Raw genomic sequence first — 19148 nt, 5'->3', positions numbered from 1 at the left:
ACCTAGAGCTAGACTGGATTCATCTCATGTCTTTAAAACACACATTATATATGAGCGCTGCACAATTTGGTTATTAATGCAATATTTTACTGGACAATATTACATTTTTGATGCATTGTCCTTGATAACCAAGCAAGTAGACTCATGATACTGATCATGTATTACAACATTACTGCAGAGATTTATGAGTTTACAGAATTTAGTAGCATTATTAAAACCTGAAGGTTAAAAGTCTGCTTTCAGAATAACTTCGTCTTCTACAAACCTGACTTTACTGAGGGTTATGTGCTATCTTAAGAACCTTGTCTCTCTTCAGGGCTGCTTTTGGGTTTTCCCACATATCTGAAAGAGTATTTCTTTTTTGCATTTTAAAGCAGGTCCCGTCATGTAAAGTTTCAGTTCTAGGGTCATTTTTTAAAGTTCCATCATTACAAAGCGGAGACTTACATTGCATTCACTGAGGTCCTCGACCCCAATCCTGATCCATTTAAATGAGCCGGGCTGAGTGGATTTCTGTCAGAGCGGAGCTCATCAGATGACGGGCCTCTTCGTCAGACAGCAAGGCCTCTCAAATGCGTGTCAAATTATTGAGCTCTGCCTGCTCGGCTCGTTCCATGTGAGAAAAACGCATGAAAAGACCTTTTTACCTCCTCTTCAGGGACTCTGAGGTTTGTGAGAAGCAGATATTTCCATCACTGTCTGCAGGTTAGAATTCAACACTTCTAATAAACTTAGCACACAAAGTAAGGAAATTAGTGTTTGGTAGATTATTTCTTTGTTGTAACAATGCTTCTTGGTAATAAATCTTATACCGTTGGAAAGCCTGTTTATTTCCCTTTCAAATGATGCCACATTTGTAAGGATCATGCATTTGTGGGATGAGCAGCAGAGTTGAGTATGTGGGTTGTACTCATGAAAAATGTGATTTGGCATTTTTAACAGATTTTACCAATATGCTGAATGAGCTCGACTTAGAGCTGCAGGGGAAAGAAAGACAGTAGTTGACATCAGCTCAGTTGATTCTTTCAACGAAAACTACAACTGCTGGCTTCAAAGCTGGAGCGCCACGATCTGGGAAACTTCCAAAACGTCATGTCTGAATTGGAGACGCAGGGGAAGGAGCGCGTACAGCTTGACAGCGCTCGCTACAGAGAGCAGATTGATGAAGTCCGCTCAGACTTTGCCTCATGTTTTCAAGACTTTGCTGTACTCGAGCCGATCGCTACATTCATGTGTTTTCCATTTAGAGAGGACACCGAAGTTGAATCCCTGGCTTCAAAAATCGCCACACTGTTTCATTTAAACTGATCCACACTGGAGGATGAGATCTTTTCTCTGCAGGCTGACATTTACTTGAAGTCGCAGGCCCTCGCTGGACAGTGGTGGGACTTATGGAGGAAAAGTATCCCAGCATGAGAGCATGTGCAGCCTCACTGACTGAATTTTTTGGCTTAATGCGAGTCAGCCTTTTCCCAATGAAGATTATAAAGTCCAAATACCATTCCACCATGACTGATAATCATCTGGAGGCCTGCTTGAGACTAGCTATCAGCAGTTACTGCCCAGATTATGCCACCCTGTCCTACTCCATGCAGTGCAAGTCCTCAGAATAGGGACCCAGCTTTAATCTAGTGAAATGTATTGTGGTGCAGCTCCTGCTGTGTGTGTAGCGTTCTGTTTATTTAACAGATGTTGTTTCAGCACCACGGACAGCATTAGTGGTTAAGTGTAGAGCATGTGAGTCGGTGATGTGACAGTTTGGTTTCTTTGTGGTTTTCACAGGAAAATGAGGGGCATTCGACAAGAGGGGGAGAGTGAGAAGAAGAGCGAGATCTGAAAGCAGAAGAAGTCATATGTGGTGTTATTTCTGATGCTATAAAGTTGTTACTAAGCCCCCTCACAATTTGGGAATTCTTCTTGACAGGTGGATCATGTTGATCTGGTCATTTCAAAAGTAGCTCACAAGCCAAAATAGTGTGGGCACCCCTGTCATAGAGTGATTTTAATTCACTGCTCTGATGTAGAGATGGTTCTTCATACTCCACAATGGAAAATGAAGCTCTGGTAGTCTGTGTAGGTCAGATGTACGGTGTCCACTGTTAGAAATCAACCTTCCATTGGGTCTCTGTCCCTTCACTGACATGTCTTTGTGTTTTTATGTTTACAGAGGCATTCCAGGGAAGAAATGTGGGACCATTATTGTGAAAGCTGAGGAGCTGAACAACTGCAGGGTGAGGATGGACCATGTTTTTACATTTCTGTTGCTCTCTCATTTCTATATCTATTATCTCTATCTCTATTCCTTTCTCTGTACATTGCACATGGTTCAGTGTCCACCAAGGGTTAACTTCTAATGATAATGAGGAGGATTTAAATTTAAAGTACAGATAACCAGTGGCTGTTTAAAGGTTTGAGATTGAAGGGGCCCTGTGAAACTCAGGACTTTAAATTCCCCTTAAATATTAATATGCTTTAAAGGTGATGCCAGGACTCTTTCACCTTATGTTCCTTATCTTTCAGCCTCCACTCTTAAAAGCCCGTTATTCCTCCCATCCTATATAGACCTATAGACCTATAGGGATGTTTGGGGTGTAGATCTGTTTTTTATTTTATTTACATTAAATTTCCTGAAATATAAACCTAATAGTATAAATATTTCTGTTGTTTATTTACATGGTCATCACATAATAAATTAGCATTTTCAACCATCTGTCCCCACAAATCAACACAATTCTGCATCTATTCCTGCTTTGGTCAGTTATTCATGGCAGTGCCGAAATAAGTCTCAGAATTACGATGGTACCTGAACCTATCAGTGAGTTGGTGTGGTATGTTCACTGACAGCATTAACACCCTGCTGCAGAAGTGGCAGAATGACCACTAACTCTGATGCCAACCGTGCTGCACCCTCAATTCACACATACAAAGTCTGCACCGCTCTGCAGTGGAACGGTTTTACTCTGACCAAAGACCAGAGACCTCGCACACTGGGAGCGCCGCAATCTGCAGGACAGCTCTGAAAGCTTGAGACGAGAGGGGACAAGATAGCGGGAGTTCTTATGAGACTAGTTTATCAGGAGTGGATTATTGTTCCTTCCTGGGGTTGATTTGACATTCATTTGGACATGATTCCATATTTTTCTGCTTCTACCATGGCTGAATACATTATACCCCATTCCAAATTACTAGGCAAATTGGATTTTAGTGTCATAAACCTTCCACATTATTAAGCAGGCCACAGGTTTCAGCAATATGGGAAAGAAAAAGGATCTCTGCTGCTGAAGAGCCTCAAACAGTGCAATGCCTTGGACAAGGAATGAAAACATGAGATATTTCAGGAAAACTTAAGCATGATCATCGTACTGAGAAGAAGTTTGTGGCTGATTCAGAGCACAGACGGGTTCCTGCAGATAAAGGCATAAATGAGGAAGGTTTCTGACAGACAAATTCATCAGATTAAGAGAGCAGATGCTAAAATGCCATTACAAAGCAGCAAAGAGGTATTTGAAGCTGCTGGTGTCTCTGGAGTCCCACCAACCTCAAGGTGTAGGATCCTCCAGAGCCTTGCAGTCATGCATAAACCTACTATTCAGCCCCCCTAACCAATGCTCACAAGCAGAAATGGTTGCAGTGGGCCCAGAAATACAAGAAGACTCATTTTCAAACAGTCTAGTTTACTGATGAGTGCCGTGCAACCCTGGATGGTCCAGATGGAGGAGTAGTGGATGGTTGGTGGATGGCCACCATGTCCCAACAAGACTGTGATGTCAGCAAGGAGGGGGCGGAGTCATGTTTTGGGCTGGAATCATGAGGAGAGAGCAGAACTGACTGACCACTTTCTTCCATGGTCCAAAAAGAAGAACCGTGCCTTCTGTAGCAAAATTATCTTCATGCATGACAATGCACCATCTCATGCTGCAAAGAATCCCTCTGTGTCATTGGCTGCTATGGGCATAAAAGGAGAGAAACTCATGGTGTGGCCCCCATCCTCCCCTGACCTTTAACCCTACTGAGAACCTTTGGAGCATCCTCAAGCTAAAGATCTATGAGGGTGGGAGGCAGTTCACATCAAAACAGCAGCTCTGGGAGGATTTTCTGACATCCTGCAAAGAAATTCAAGCAGAAACTCTCCAAAAACTCACAAGTTCAATGTATGCAAGAATAGTGAAGGTGATATCAGAGAAGGGCTCCTATGTTAACATGGAACTTGGCCTGCTGCAAATTCAACACATGGCCATTTTCACTTCTTTAAAATTTTTCTTTATGATTTGAACAGTGGTTGGAAGCCCAAATTAATCTTGTGCAACAGGCATGATGTGACGACCACAGTGTTTTTATCCTATTACAGTGGCCTGCATTCTCAAAGACACTGACTGTATGATTATGGCTGCAGGAGTAGAGACCAGTGGTAGCTTCAGCAGGCTGTAATGCTATCGCTATAATCTTTAATGTTTTGGAAGCCAAAATTAAGTCTAGAGATTAAAAAAAATTTCAAAAATGGCATTTTAAAATTCATCATATGGGCTAAAGTAACTCTTTACACAGTCCTCTAGGATAAGCCTGAGTGACCATGAAGCTGAGACTGTCCTGAAGGTTTTGATTTACAGTGATGACTAACTTTGGTACATAAAGATGTGGAAGCATCTTCCTTGGTTCTGTAACTGCGTTTTTTATCCAATGAGCTTCTTTCTTTCCTTTCTCTGCTCGTTAGGAATCGGTGATGATGCAGTTCTGTGGAAATAAATTGGACAAGAAAGATTTCTTTGGAAAGTCTGACCCTTTCATGGTCTTCTACAGAAGCAATGAGGATGGCACGTGAGTCTCTTCTGCCTTATCTCTCCTTCTCAGCTTCGTGTTGGGTTTTATCCTCCACTCCATCCACAGGAAATTGGTTTCATTGATTTGTCTCCAACCAAAAAGGAGTTGCTTGTTTAAGCATGTCTGTGAATTACAGGTGGAAACGTGTGTGTGTGGAAACAGGATGCTAGCATCCGTGTGTGTGTGTTCGATCCACTTCTTCTCCATGCTGTGGTGTGTGACGGGTCAGATAACACCTTGTGCTCTGAGGGTTGAAGATACCAAATCCACCTGCTTGCCAGCGACTAATAACACACTTTGCAGTGTGTGTGTATGTGTGTGTGTTGAGGCTCCAGATTTCTCCACTTCTCCTGCAGGTCTGCTCATATCATTACACAGAAATCATTTAATATTCTAATCTATTTGTCTGCCCTTATCTTTTTCTGCAGGTTTACCATTTGCCACAAGACAGAGGTGATTAAAAACACTCTGAACCCAGTTTGGCAGGCGTTTAAGATTCCTGTTCGAGCTCTGTGCAATGGAGATTATGACAGGTGAGCCAGATTTCTGTTACCAGATAAGGTGACAGTTGAATTTCCAGGGTTCATTTCAGGACAGGACACTAAAAATGTGAAGTTCATATGGTAATATGATGGATAGAGTTCACCAAAGAGGGTTACAGACTAGTATTTTTAAAACAACATACAGTACATGTAAAATGTTATAGAGCAGCGTTACTCAACCCTGCTCAAACAAAGAGACAAACTGTTAAAAAAAATACCTTTGCAAGAGCCACGCCACGTGGTTAAAGGTGGCAAAAATGGGTAAAAGTGGCAGTAAAATTAAGTTTAAAGGTGGCAACAATGGGTAGAAGGTGGCAAAAAGTGGGTAAAAGTGGCAATAAAAATAAGTTAAAGGTGGAAACAATGGATAAAAGTGGCAAAAATGGGTTTAAGTGGCAATAAAATTAAGTTGTAAGGTGGCAACAATGGGTTTAAGTGTCAATAAAAATAAGTTTAAAGGTTGCAACAATGGGTAAAAGTTGGCAAAAATGGGTTTAAGTGACAACAATGGGTAAAAGTGGCAATAAAAATAAGTTACTGGTGGCAAAAATGGTCAAAAAGCTGCAAATAAGAGAAAAATGGCGGAACCCATGTGCGAGATAGACGTGTAATTTGTTGCTCCGTCTCAATCGGCCTGAAATCATCCCCCAAATTGAGAATTTCAACTCGCTAACTTGTACAGCAGGCAGATGGGCGGGAACAAGCCACGTAGAGGTCAGAAGAGTTCGAAAAATCAACCAACTGGACAATTTACAACAACGAAGGACCAAATGGAGACCCCCGTTGATGAAAGTGGCGCTGCGCTAACTAGCAATGAAGCTAGGGAACCCGGAGACGAACTGTTTCGTGAAATCTGCTCCATCTCCAAAGACCTCCGTGATTTCAAAAGCGACATACACACAGCTATCTCCGAACTTAAGGGAGATTTAAGGAAGGACCTAAAAGATGAGATGACGATGCTAAAACAAGAGCTTAACCACAAGCTAGCAGAAATGGGGACGGCACTTCGAGATCAGGCTGGGGCTATTGCAGAGGCAGAGGAGCGCATTTCTGAGGTTGAGGCTAGTGGCTCTGTAACTAAAGAGACCCTGCTCTGTCTGCTAAAAGAACAACGCAAACTGCAGCAAAAGGTGACCGACCTGGAAAGCAGGTCCAGAAGAAACAATATCCGGATGTATGGTGTGTCTGAGGACGCTGAGGGTGACTCCATGATAAAGTTTGTGGAAAATTTACTGACCAAGGAGCTTCCCTTACCTGAAGGTATGTCTCTCAAAATTCAGCGTGCTCACAGAGCTTTGGCTCAGAAGCCGGGACCGATGCTACCCCACGGTCCATTGTCATAAACTTTCTCCAGTCTGATGTCAAAGAAACTGTCCTCAAACTAGCTTGGAAAAAGAAAGTCCTCACTAACAACAAGTAGTGTTTTTTTTTGACCATGACTACGCCTACGAGGTCATGGAGAAGCGTAGAGCTTACGGAGGAGTTAAAAAAGCACTCAAAACTCCGTTTACAAGGATCCGCATCCATTGGAACACCGGCGCACGGACCTACGAGGATGCACAGGCAGCTACGCTGGAGCTGAAGGCGCGGGGGACTCCCGTAAACACCGCTAGAGAGGAGCCGGGTCCCAACTTTGAGGAGCGTGTACTGGAGGCGTTCCCATGGCAACAGACAGACGCAGGAGGCAGAGTGAGACGAATGGAGACGCGAGTGAGAGATAAGCTGCAGGAGTTAAAGAGGGCTTCCAAACAGTAAATGATTGGTGTTCATACGGTAAAAATAACTGAATACAACGGACATAACAAGGTAACTGTAGATGTTATTCTGTCCTCTCATTTAAAAGTAATGTAAGGGGCCGATTGAGCAAGCAAACATTATGGCTTTATGCTGGACTCATCTAGAGATTGTGGAATGTACATGCTGATCAGTCATTCCACCACTAGGGAGGGCCCCAACCACTCGGGGGGTCATAACCCTCCACCTTCCAGCAGGGACTTCAGAGGGACAATGGTCCCTCTACTCTGGGAAGCCTACACTTCTGTTCTAATGTTCCTGAATTTATGTTATTGTTCTATATTACAAGCAGGGGAGATCTGTTTCTCTATTTTCACTGTGAGTGATCTGCATTTGAGGAGTTCATCAACACAGGCATACAATGTCACGTTCAAACCTGATCATTTGGTAACTGATAGGATATGGTAAAGTTAATTTCATTAAATGTTAACGGTCTTCTTAGTCCAACCAAACAATTCAAAATTCTTACAAAATTAAAGAGAGAACATATAGACATTGCATTCTTGCAAGAAACTCACATGACGGGAAAAGATCACGAAAAACTTAAAAGACGGGGATTTAAATATGTGTTTGCTTCATCAAATGGATCAAAACACACGAGAGGGGTTGCCATACTGATTTCTGGGGGAATAATATATGAACATATATGTACAACTAGTGATAAGGAAGGCAGATTCATAATGATAAAGGGAAGAGTTGACGGGAATTTATTTACCTTCTACAATGTGTATATACCCCCGGGGTCAGAATCTGATCTTTATATACAAATACTGGATAAGATTGCAACAGAAGCCCAAGGGACTCTCATATGTGGAGGAGATTTTAATACCACTCTGAACCCTCGTCTTGATTCTTCAGGAAAAAGAATATCCCAAACCCAGAAAATAACTAAGAAAATAAACTCGATGATGTTAGAAATAGGACTAATTGATGTATGGAGACAGCTGAATCCTTCAACCAGGGACTACACCTTCTTCTCATCTCCACACTCAATATATTCAAGAATTGATTACTTTCTACTGTTTGGTACAGATCTTAATAAAGTGCAACACTGCCATATTGGAACGAGGGATTGTTCTGATCACTGCCCATTATATCTATCCCTAACGACTGCATATAGACAGAAATTTAATCATTGGAGGTTTAACTCTAGCATATTGAACAGACACAGAATTGAACAGTTTGCAAAAGACATATCAGACTACTTAGAACATAATGACAATGGGGAGGTGTCTCCACCTGTCGTCTGGGATGCCTGTAAAGCGGTAATGAGAGGTAGAGTGATTGCTATAACATCTTTTCTTAAGAAACAAAGAATGGAAAAACTCAACCGCCTGCAATATGATTTGAAAAAATTAGAATCCAAACATAAAGACTCAAGGGATCCCAAAATTAATCTAGAAATGACAAGCAAAAGAAACCAGGTTGAGGAGATAAACAGACAAGAAATTCAAAAGAAATTAATTTATACTAAACAAAATTATTATGAAGGCGGTAGTAAGTATACAAAATTATTGTCATATAAATTACGAAAACAACAGGCAGATAATACAATATATAAGATAAGAGACCCCGAATCTAAGGAAATTTACCATCAAATGAATGACATTAAAGAATGCTTTAAGAACTATTATGAAAATTTATACTCACAACCTCACACTGATAATGACCAGAAAATGGAGATGCTATTCGAATCATTAAAACTACCAATTCTTACCGAAGATCAAAATAAAGGACTAGGTTCACAAATAACTATAGAGGAAATTTATTCAGCCATAGCCAGGTTAAAAAATAACAAGTCCCCAGGAGCTGACGGATTTACGGCTGAGTGGTACAAAAATCTAAAAGATGCTCTGATGCCTATTTTGCTAAAAACATTCAGTTGGGTTCTGACTAAGGGGGAAATTCCAGATTCATGGAATGAAGCAATTATATCAGTAATACCTAAGGGTGAGAAGGATAAACTAGATTGTGCAAATTATTGACCAATTAGTGTTTTGAATCTTGACTACAAATTATTTAGTTCAATTATTGCTAAAAGACTTGAAAAAATTATACCTGGATTAATTAATTTGGACCAAACAGGATTTGTTTCATCTCGTCAGACACATGATAACATTAGAAGGTCTGTTCATATTATTAGACATATAAATCAAAATAACATACAGGCTATGTTGATAAGCTCAAAAAGCCTTTGATTCAGTTCGATGGAAATTCTTATTTAAAGCTATGGAAAAATTTGGATTTGACAAAGTAATTATCAAGACAATAGAGGCTCTTTACAACAAGCCATCAGCAAAATTGAAAATCAATGGTGAGTTAACTGGCTCTTTTGGGCTTGGGAGATCTTCGAGACAAGGCTGCCCATTAAGTCCACTTTTATTTGCAATTTTTATTGAACCGTTGGCTCAATGGATTAGGCAGAACAACATGATTAAAGGTATAAAAATGGCAGCATGAGAGAAAAAGCTGGCCTTGTTTGCAGACGATGTCCTCGTGTACCTCTCAAGCCCAACAGATTCACTGCCTGAGCTGATGTCTGTGCTGGGGGAATATGGGTCATATTCAGGATATAAACTAAATGAACAAAAAACCCAGGTCATTAACATTCATTACAGCCCCCCTCAGTATCTTCGTTTAAAGTATCAACTAGATTGGGATAAGAAACATGTAAAATATTTGGGAATCCTCTTGCCAATTGATTTGTCTAAATTAGAAGAAATGAATTACGGCCCCCTGAAAAAGCAAATTATTTTTGACATTAACAGATGGAATTTAATCCCTTATCTTAATATAAGTTCATGCATCGACTCAGTTAGGACGAACATTTTACCAAGACTTCTTTACTTATTTCAATCAGTGCCTATTGAAAAACCAGAACAATACTTTTCAGAGTGGGATAAAATTATTTCACTATTTATTTGGGCTGGGAAAAAGCCAAGAGTAAGATATAAAATTTTGCAACTATCTAAGGAGAGAGGAGGATTGGCCCTTCCATGTCTAATGGATTATTACAGAGCCGCTCAATTGAGACCATTGATTGGATGGTGCAAGCCCAATTACAGATCTAGATGGAAAGAGATAGAGAGCTCAATGGGGAAAAGACTCCCAGTTAATACATTAATAGGAGTTAATTAGTCATTTGACAGACTCTGATAACTCATATATAATTAGTTCATTAAAAACATGGAGGGGACTAATTAAAAAATACCAACTGGCAAGTAAAGTTGAAATCTTAAAGTGGTTTGCCCATGACCCGGAGTTCTTACCCAGCAAACATGACACGAGGTTCAAAGATTGGACTGCAAAGGGTCTTACAACATACTCCATACTTCTAAAAAAAGGTACAATGTTAAGCTTCCAGGACCTTAAGGACAATAATAATCTACAAAATCAGGACCATTTTAGGTATTTACAAATCAGAGACTTTATTAGGAAAAATAAATGAATAAGGATGACACGACAATTGGAGACAAAATTCTGGATATTTTCCAAAAAGCCTACAATGATGGCACCTACCAAAGAATGATTTCTAGACTATATCGGGCTCTCCAGAATTTAAAGGGAGACCATACTCTGGACATTAAATCAAGATGGGAATCAGAGGGCAATATCATGATAACAGTGGAGGAATGGGACAGAATCTGCAGACAGCAACGGTTGATAACAAGCTCTCCTTCCTGGAGGGAATACAGCTGGAAGAACGTGACCCGTTTCTTTTGTACCCCAGCACAGAAAACTAAGTACTCTGATCAGACTACTTGCTGGAGGTCCTGTGGAAGTACTATAGCAAACCATTTTCACATCTTTTGGGATTGCCCTTCTGTGGCTCCATTTTGGAGATGTGTCCATGGCGTCCTGGAGGCAGTTTTTAGCTTTGAAATCTGCTTTAACTTTAAAACCATGTACCTCAATGACTTAGAAGAACTTAAATGTGCAAACAGAGACAAATGTTTATTGAGACTATTGTTAGTAGCAAGCAAGAAGGCTCTGACCAGAAAATGGCTGAAGAGAGACATACCTATTTTAAATGACTGGATTGATGTTGTTTACAATATATATGTTATGGAAAGAATCACATTTAAAATGAGATGTAAAATTGATATCTTTGCTGAAATCTGGTCAAAATGGATCGCCTACATTTTAACCGTAAGGCCTGATTTTGTATAGCAACAATATGCCCCCTATGGGGGGCATATCTTCAAATTTTATTGCAAACAACCTAATTTGGTTATATGTTCATGTTGTCATTTGTGTGATCTAAATGTTACTTGAGAGTTGGATCCTCCCCCTGCTGTTTTGTTTTATTATTGTTTGTATCAAAAACAACAATAAAAAGTAAATTAAAAAAAAAAAAAAAGCTGCAAATAAGTGACAAAAATGGGTGAAAATTGGCAAAAAAAAAATTGCTTAAAGGGGGAAAAATGGATGAGGCAGAAGTGACCAAAGTAGGCTTAAAGCAGGACAAATTTATTACAAGTGACAAAAAAATTGAAAAAAGGGCCAAAAATTGTTCATAAGGTAAATGAAAATAAGCTGACATTAAATGTTGTTTGACACTTTAAGCCACCTGTATAATTGTGGTAAACAAACTGATTAATGACTTGCAATGGACAATTTCTGAAGTTTCCCTTTTTCTGAGGGAGTAATATTTCAGATTAAGACACAAAAGAGCCACATGTGGCTCAACAGCCATGTTCAGAACCACTGTTAAAGAGGGTATTTAGTTTCAAACATTTAAACTTGTAAAGTGTGGGTCCCTATTGTGTCAGGTGTCTGTATAGTGTGTTGATAGAATCTAGTAGTGAAAACAGCACAAAGAAGCAGACAGTAGGGTTGGCATCCTTGGAAGAAGGATTAGGTGGTTTACATTTTTTCAAAGGTCACATATGATGCAAAATGCACTTTTTAAGGTTTTCTATCAAAAATATAGAATTATAAAATATGAGCACCTGCTCTGTCAACAATATCCCCAAGAATCAGACAAATCCATTCCCTCCCCCCTTCTCTTTCTCCACTGTTCAGAAAATGTGTGCTGAAATAAGCCGTTGTCAGATTTCCCCTCACGATGTCATGTGGGGAGATAGCCCCGCCCCCAGGTTTGGTTGGCCCTCCCCGCTTGGAAGAAAGTTCCACCCTCCTCTCCTGATTCTCAGTTGAGAGGAGGATCAGGAGAGCCACATCCATTAAGCCACATCCATTTCCTAAGAAGGGCGGAGTCGGGGGCGGAGTCAGACAGCCCATTAACATTTAAAGCCACAGACACAGAAACAGCTTGTTCTGAGCAGGAGTTTTTAGACATGCAGAAATCAAATACTGGAGTGTTTTTTAAAGCAGCAACGTCACAGGCGTGTTTTGGGGACCTCTGAGACCGATATAAACTTGTCTGCGCATATGGTTATTAATAACCCTCATCCTTTTTATCACTGACCTACACTCAGAAAGAAGAATTAAAGTTCTTTTAAACTCACGTTGTCATGGATCACAGCACAGTCACATGTGCACGATTAAGTTTGTCTTTAAAGAAGAATACCACGGTGCCATGCAGGGCCGTGCCATGCAGGGCCGTGCCATGCAGCGCTGTGCCATGCAGGGCCGTGCCATGCAGGGCCGTGCCATGCAGCGCCGTGCCATGCAGCGCCGTGCCATGCAGGGCCGTGCCATGCAGCGCCGTGCCATGCAGGGCCGTGCCATGCAGGGCCGTGCCATGCAGGGCCGTGCCATGCAGGGCCGTGCCATGCAGGGACGTGCCATGCAGGGCCGTGCCATGCAGCGCCGTGCCATGCAGGGCCGTGCCATGCAGGGCCGTGCCATGCAGCGCTGTGCCATGCAGCGCTGTGCCATGCAGGGCCGTGCCATGCAGCGCCGTGCCATGCAGGGACGTGCCATGCAGGGACGTGCCATGCAGGGCCGTGCCATGCAGCGCCGTGCCATGCTATGGTGCACGAGTTTCTATGTACCAGTATGTATGCACGTACTTGTGCCTGACATCATTAACAGAAATTCTGTCATCACCTTTAAAGCATCTTCACACACACAGTGGTGCTATTGGTAGGAATGGACACACACTCTCAAGGCTTTTTTCATAAACGTGTGCTTTTTACACCGTCGTCATGACGGTTATTGAAGCAACACGGTGGATATTTTTTAATACCCCGGTATACAGTGTTACCATATTACTGCCCATCCGTACCTGGAAGACAGCAGTGCTGGTCTGAAGTTTAGTCTTCAAGCTCATTAAAGGAGTGGAGGCTCTATGTCTTATCACTCAGGGAAACTCTTGGCAGACTACACATACAGCACAAACACACACTCACACACTCTGTCTGTCTCTCTACAGCCTGTGAGAGGAGATAAGAAGACTTGCAAACAATAGAGAACACTGATGTTCCAGTCCTAGGTGCTCCAGCTGGCAAAAAGCCAGCCGCTTCCCACTCCTCGCTCTTCTTGCATCTTTTCCTCTAATGTGCATCTGGCTCTCTAAGCAGCTTTAAAGCCCATTAATGCTGGTTTGCATTTCCTCTCCCTCTCTTATGGTGAGGCGAGGAGGAGGGAAAAGTGACATTTCAGCTCAAGTTTAGAATCAGATACCACTAGTTTGTCTACAACAAGAATCAATAAGAGAATAAAGGCATGCAAAATTAAAGATTTATGATGGTCTGGCCTCTAAGTCTTTTTGAAATCACTCTGTAACTCCTTCTCTTACTGACAGAGAGAGACAGGTGCATTTACACCACCGGCCAAAGTGACCTGTTTTAGAGTTTTTCTTTGCTCTTGTGGACTTGGATCTGGTTTTTACAGGACAGTTTGAATCTGATCTTTGGCTCACCTCAGTGATAAGAACCTCACAGATAACTAGGTCGTAGCTTATCGTCTGTCCAGTCTAATCAGTACTACAGGTTTGCATATCAGTATTTGACCATCTCCTTTAGAGATGCAGGGCCGGCCCAAGGCTTAGCCAGTATAGGTGAACGCTAACCCCTCCAGGGGGCGGAGGCATGAGCCCTGAATATTTAGAAAGAAGCCCCAGATATTAAACAACCAGTCTCTAAACGTCCCCGTTCAACACTCTCCTTTCTTTACTTCACACTCTTTTGGAGACTTCTGTCAAACTTCTATACTAACAGTAAATATTTAACCCTAAAAATGTTCTAGTTGTTAAAAAGTGCAGTGCTAACCAGTGAGATGGATTGCAGGAGAAAGAAAGCACCATCACATGTTAACCCTTAGAGCACCAGATATTTTTCACCATCATGTCTCGTCTGGACTTTGTGTCTTTTGTGGCTCTTGCAAAGGTATTTTTCAACAGTTTGGCTCTTTGGGGGAGCAGGTTGAGTAACACTGGTTGTGAGTTTTAACTCTAGAGTTGTTTTCACAGTCTTGTCCTGACCTCATTTCCATCTCATTCTCCCTAACAGATTGTCTTTGCATTCTCTGTTTTTCTTTGATTTTATTCCAATAATCATTGACTTCATCCCTCCCCTTCTTTATGTATTCCTCTCCTGCTTTTGCCAGAAGGAAATGAGCCCTCTGTCTGTGGCGAGCTTTAATGAGACGCCTCAGTAGATCTATGTGGAGATGAGACTGTATTACCTGAGGCAATACGCTGACAAGCAGACAGGGAATTAAGATAAGCTGCAGAATGCATCAGCTTCTCCTGATGGCATCATGATAATAATAAAAATAAAGTTTTATAATTTCACAAATAGAGAGGACAGCCTTTAAGCTCTTTGGTTTAAGACTTTATTGTGGTATATTAGAGGAAACAAACATAATTTTCTTCTGTCACAAATGTCGGGGCATCTACTTTAAGTGTTTAAGCATGCTGCGGTGGAAATAAAGAATAGAAGAGACCTCAGATCTTAAAATACTCTGTGTGTGAGACGTGCAGCGTCTCTGAGATGCAGCCCTGACACTAGCTGCCAGTCTGAAACAGCGCCATGTCAACCGTGCATCTGTGCACCAGTATATGTGCACATTCCTGCACGTGACATGGAGGCTTTTATTTTGAAAAATTTTATCTTTCCCTGTGGGTCACATGACTTCCTTTTCCTCAAGTATTTCATTTAATGAAGAAAACTAAATAATGGAATTGAATGAAAATGGAAAAATGGAAAAATGACCTGTTCGTCCTGTTTTTTCCATTTTTGGTCAAAAAACGAGAAAAATAAATAATGAGAGTTTCTCCCATTTTTTGAGTCTGGTTTCAACCAGGAAATGGATCTGCCAGAAAATACACTGACCCCATATCATTAAAATCTTTGTCAAATGTCATCCCAGGGCCCACTGACCTTGACCTTTGACCCTGTCCACCAAAGCTTAAACAGCTTGTCTTTGAGTTAGTGTGAACGTTTGAGCAGAGTCTGAAGAAAATCTGTCTGAAACCTGCCTGGTCTGCCCTCAGCTCAGAGGAGTGATGATGCTCAGAAACACCAGCAGAATGATAAAACAGCTCTTTTTCTAATCTGATGCTCCTCTCCTTCATCTCTTCACAGAACAATCAAGGTTGAAGTCTATGACTGGGACAGAGATGGCAGGTAATTCCTACCTTTGTTTGCCGACTGCTGCTGTTCTTCTTGGCGCTAAAATCTTTCCCAGAACAGCAGCTTTAAGAGCACACCCTATTATATTTTACCAGGTTTGTTTAATAAACAGCTGAACCATAAAAATAGTTTGGCAGATTTGTTAGAGCTGGTCTAGTTTGTAACTTTGCGGCAGGTTTAAACCCAACATTAAATTCTGTAAAATGAGAAGAGTAACTTTTGCATCACATAAAGGTCAAACGTGCCATTTATAAAGGTGTTAAATGATACAACTAAAGAAAGGGCAGGACAGAAAACTTTAGAGTGCTTAGCACCAGCCTATGAACCAGAACTCTCAAAAAGTTGGGAAGCTGCTTGAAATAAGGATAAAAACAATGCAGATATGCAAATCTTTTCAATCTGGACTCAGCTGAATTAATCACAAAGATGAGATATTTATGTTCAGACTGGTTTACTTTAATGTGCTTCTTTAAATACTAGATTCTGGTGCTGGGTCACTAAAATATTCTGGTTTTTAATGGTGTGTTTCAAAAGATTGACACCAGAAAATGTCTGCAGAAGATGCACAAATCATAAATGAGTGCTTGTTTTCGATGCAAAACCCACAGAGTTACACAATGCAGTGAAATGAAACTGAACCAGATGAGGACTAAATTATCAGCCCCCTTATGAAAATGTCATCGATTTAAACGTATCTGCAGACGTTTTCTTGGTCTGTAATCTCACAGTCCATTCCTGCAGGGCTCTAGTGATGGTCTTTTTGAGACTGCAGTTCCTGACTTCTCTAAGTCCTTCTCTGGAGTCTTGGCAGTTGATCTGGGCTCTTTAGACACATCTCTCTCTAGTTTTCTTTCCAGGGTCTCTGAAATCTTCCTCCTCCTCCCTCTGCCAGGCTTGTTCTGGACTCTGTGGCTCTCATTGAATTTCTTGATTTTACTTCTTGCTCCAGTTCTTGACTCTTGCAAACGCTGTGATAACTTTGTAGATCCTTCTCCTGCTTTGTGAGCATCAACAATTCTTTTTCTCAGTCTAAACTGATTTATTTTGGTTTTGGCATGATGCCTTCTCTAGTGACAGCCTAAACTCTTACTGAGGCTTTTATACTGGGTCTAAACTGGGAAATAACCGTAGGTTTTAACTTGATTTTACAAGCTTTGAGCATTACAGAGCTGAAGCATGTTACACAACAGAGGTTTGTGTTCTGGCTCAGTAAAAAGGTCTAAAGGGGGCTAATAATATTGACCCTGGTCCTTTTTGCCTTTTATTAAAGATTTCTCTCATTGTGTGTTACTAAAAATAATCTATGCCCTTGAAAGATAACTAATATGCTATGTTAAAAAAAACACTTTGGAGAATCTTAAAAAAGCTTAAAATTTCACAGGGGGCTAATAATTTTGTCCTCAGCTGTATGTTTGAATAAAAGTGGCCTTGGTTTTCACCAGGGATTATTGTATTTGTCCTGTTTGACATGTTCTTTGTCTTTTATGTTTTCTGTGTAGTCATGATTTTATCGGAGAGTTCAGCACCAGCTACAGAGAGCTGTCCAGAGGGCAGAGCCAGTTTAACGTGTATGAGGTAGGTTTTTATGTGCGCTCATGTGTAGGTGGGCTACAGCGTTAAAGCCAACACTTTCTACTAGCAGACAGGTCAGCAGGTCACTCAGACTTTGTAATTCTTCTGACACTTCATCAAAGTTTTTAAAAGAATTAAAATCATGGAGTTTTGCTCTCTTTTGTAAATCAACCAGATCTTTTCTCTATGAAAACTCAAAAACTCTCACAGCAGTTTGGGGTAAAGGTTGACATGTGGCTGCAGAAGCTGGGGATCGAATCCCTGACCTTATGAGAGGCCACTGACTCTCCTTACTGAGCCACAGTCGACTTTAAAGCAGGGGTTCTCAACCTTTTCAGCCTGCGACCCCCAAAATAAAGGTGCCAGAGACCGGGGACCCCCCATACCTGAAGGTGGTTGAACACAGCCATGTAGGCCAGGCCGTCCATTAGGGGGGAAATGGGAGAGCTTTCTGGAGCCCAGCCAAACTGGGGGCCAGCAAAATCCTGGTCCATTGTAAAGTTAAGCTGTGGTATTTTACATTTAACCTGAATAATAACCACCCTTATCAAAGAAACACATTTTAATTCATTTGTGTAGTAAGTAGCCCTCTTAAAAATGTAAATGCTTTTGTTAAAAACAGAATTAACACATGTTAAAAATAGCTAAAATAGATTAATGTAGCCAAAAATGGTGGAAAAGGTGGTGAAATTAGATTTTGAAAGTAGCAGAAATGGGTTAGAAATGCAAAAAATAACATAAATGTAGTGGTAGTGTGTAGTGGACCCAGAACGCAGACGAGACTTGCAAAGTTTTAACAGATGAATAGTGCAGTGTAGGAGGGGGGAATCCACAGGTCCAGGGGTGAGGAGATCCAGTCTCCTCCAGTGAGAGGCTTCTTGAGAGTGTGCTGGGTTTAAGGGCTGACATGAGGAAAAAAGAGAGACACAGGTGATCAAAAACGAGTTCACAAAGCACAAGAGAATTTGCAATCTTACGAAAAAGTTCACTAGAAAGTCACTGGAGAGCCGTAGTACCGCTGACTGGAGCAAACAATACTCTGGCACTGAGGCTTGACTGCAGAGCAGCCACATGTGCGGTCAATCAGCCTCAGCACCGTGGAGGAAGGGAGCAGCCTCGGGGAAGAGTAACACACACAACAGCAAAACCGGAAACAATGTCCTCCAAAATAAAATACGTGTAAACAGAATCACCACAATGAAAGTGGCAAAAAATAACCAAAAAATGGCAAAATGGGTTAAAGTGGGGCAAAATGGGTATAATAAGTGGTAAAAGGGATTCAAAAGTGGCTGAAATTGTGTTGAAGTGGCAAAAATAGGTGGAAGTTTGGTGAAATGATTGAAATTGATATAAACTGGCAAAAAAGGGTTAGCTAAGGCAAAAACATATTTACATCAGGTTCCTGCTGTTACAATTTCATTATTATATTTACAGAAAGTCCTCTATTCAGCTTCTCTTCTTTGGTGCTTTATTTTACTCTTTATACAACATTGTAATGAAGTGTAGCAGACTTGACTGTTGAGTGGAAGCTAGGGATAAGGGGTTGTAGGGTGGGGGGTAGCTGTAGGTTTGTTTTTTTTTGTGGTGATGTGCAAAATTAAATGAAATGGCATAAAAATAGGCAACAAAAAGGTGGCAACAGTGTAATTAAAAATTTTCTTAGTTATTTTAAGGCATCTGAAGACCCCAGATGGGGTCGATGGGGTCCCGACCCCAATGTTGAGAACCCCCGCTCTAAAGAACATGAATAAGTTTTTATTGGTAGAATGTCACACAGGGGGGAGTGTCATATTTAACAGCTGCTGTTGGCCCAGTGTGCTTGGATGTATAAACAGAGAAACATGATTAAACCTGTCTGTTAGAGGAGACAGTACTGTTG

The 19148-nt window shown here is 41.1% G+C and overlaps 1 protein-coding gene across 1 annotated transcript in view; it reads left to right on the top strand.

Annotated features, from left to right (window-relative positions):
- LOC121505457 (copine-8) overlaps window positions 1-19148 on the top strand; it is a 107380-nt gene that overhangs the window by 67263 nt on the left and 20969 nt on the right. Inside the window, exons 7-11 of the mRNA XM_041780817.1 lie at window positions 2168-2231; window positions 4712-4815; window positions 5247-5351; window positions 15650-15691; window positions 17197-17272. Of these exons, the coding sequence (XP_041636751.1) occupies window positions 2168-2231; window positions 4712-4815; window positions 5247-5351; window positions 15650-15691; window positions 17197-17272 (391 nt within the window). The remainder of the gene's footprint in view (window positions 1-2167; window positions 2232-4711; window positions 4816-5246; window positions 5352-15649; window positions 15692-17196; window positions 17273-19148) is intronic.

This window comes from Cheilinus undulatus, linkage group 23 (assembly GCF_018320785.1).
Source record: "Cheilinus undulatus linkage group 23, ASM1832078v1, whole genome shotgun sequence".
NCBI classification, from domain to species: Eukaryota; Metazoa; Chordata; class Actinopteri; order Labriformes; family Labridae; genus Cheilinus; species Cheilinus undulatus.
The sequence above is the reverse complement of the archived record's forward strand: the minus strand, read 5'-3'. Positions and strand labels throughout refer to the sequence as shown.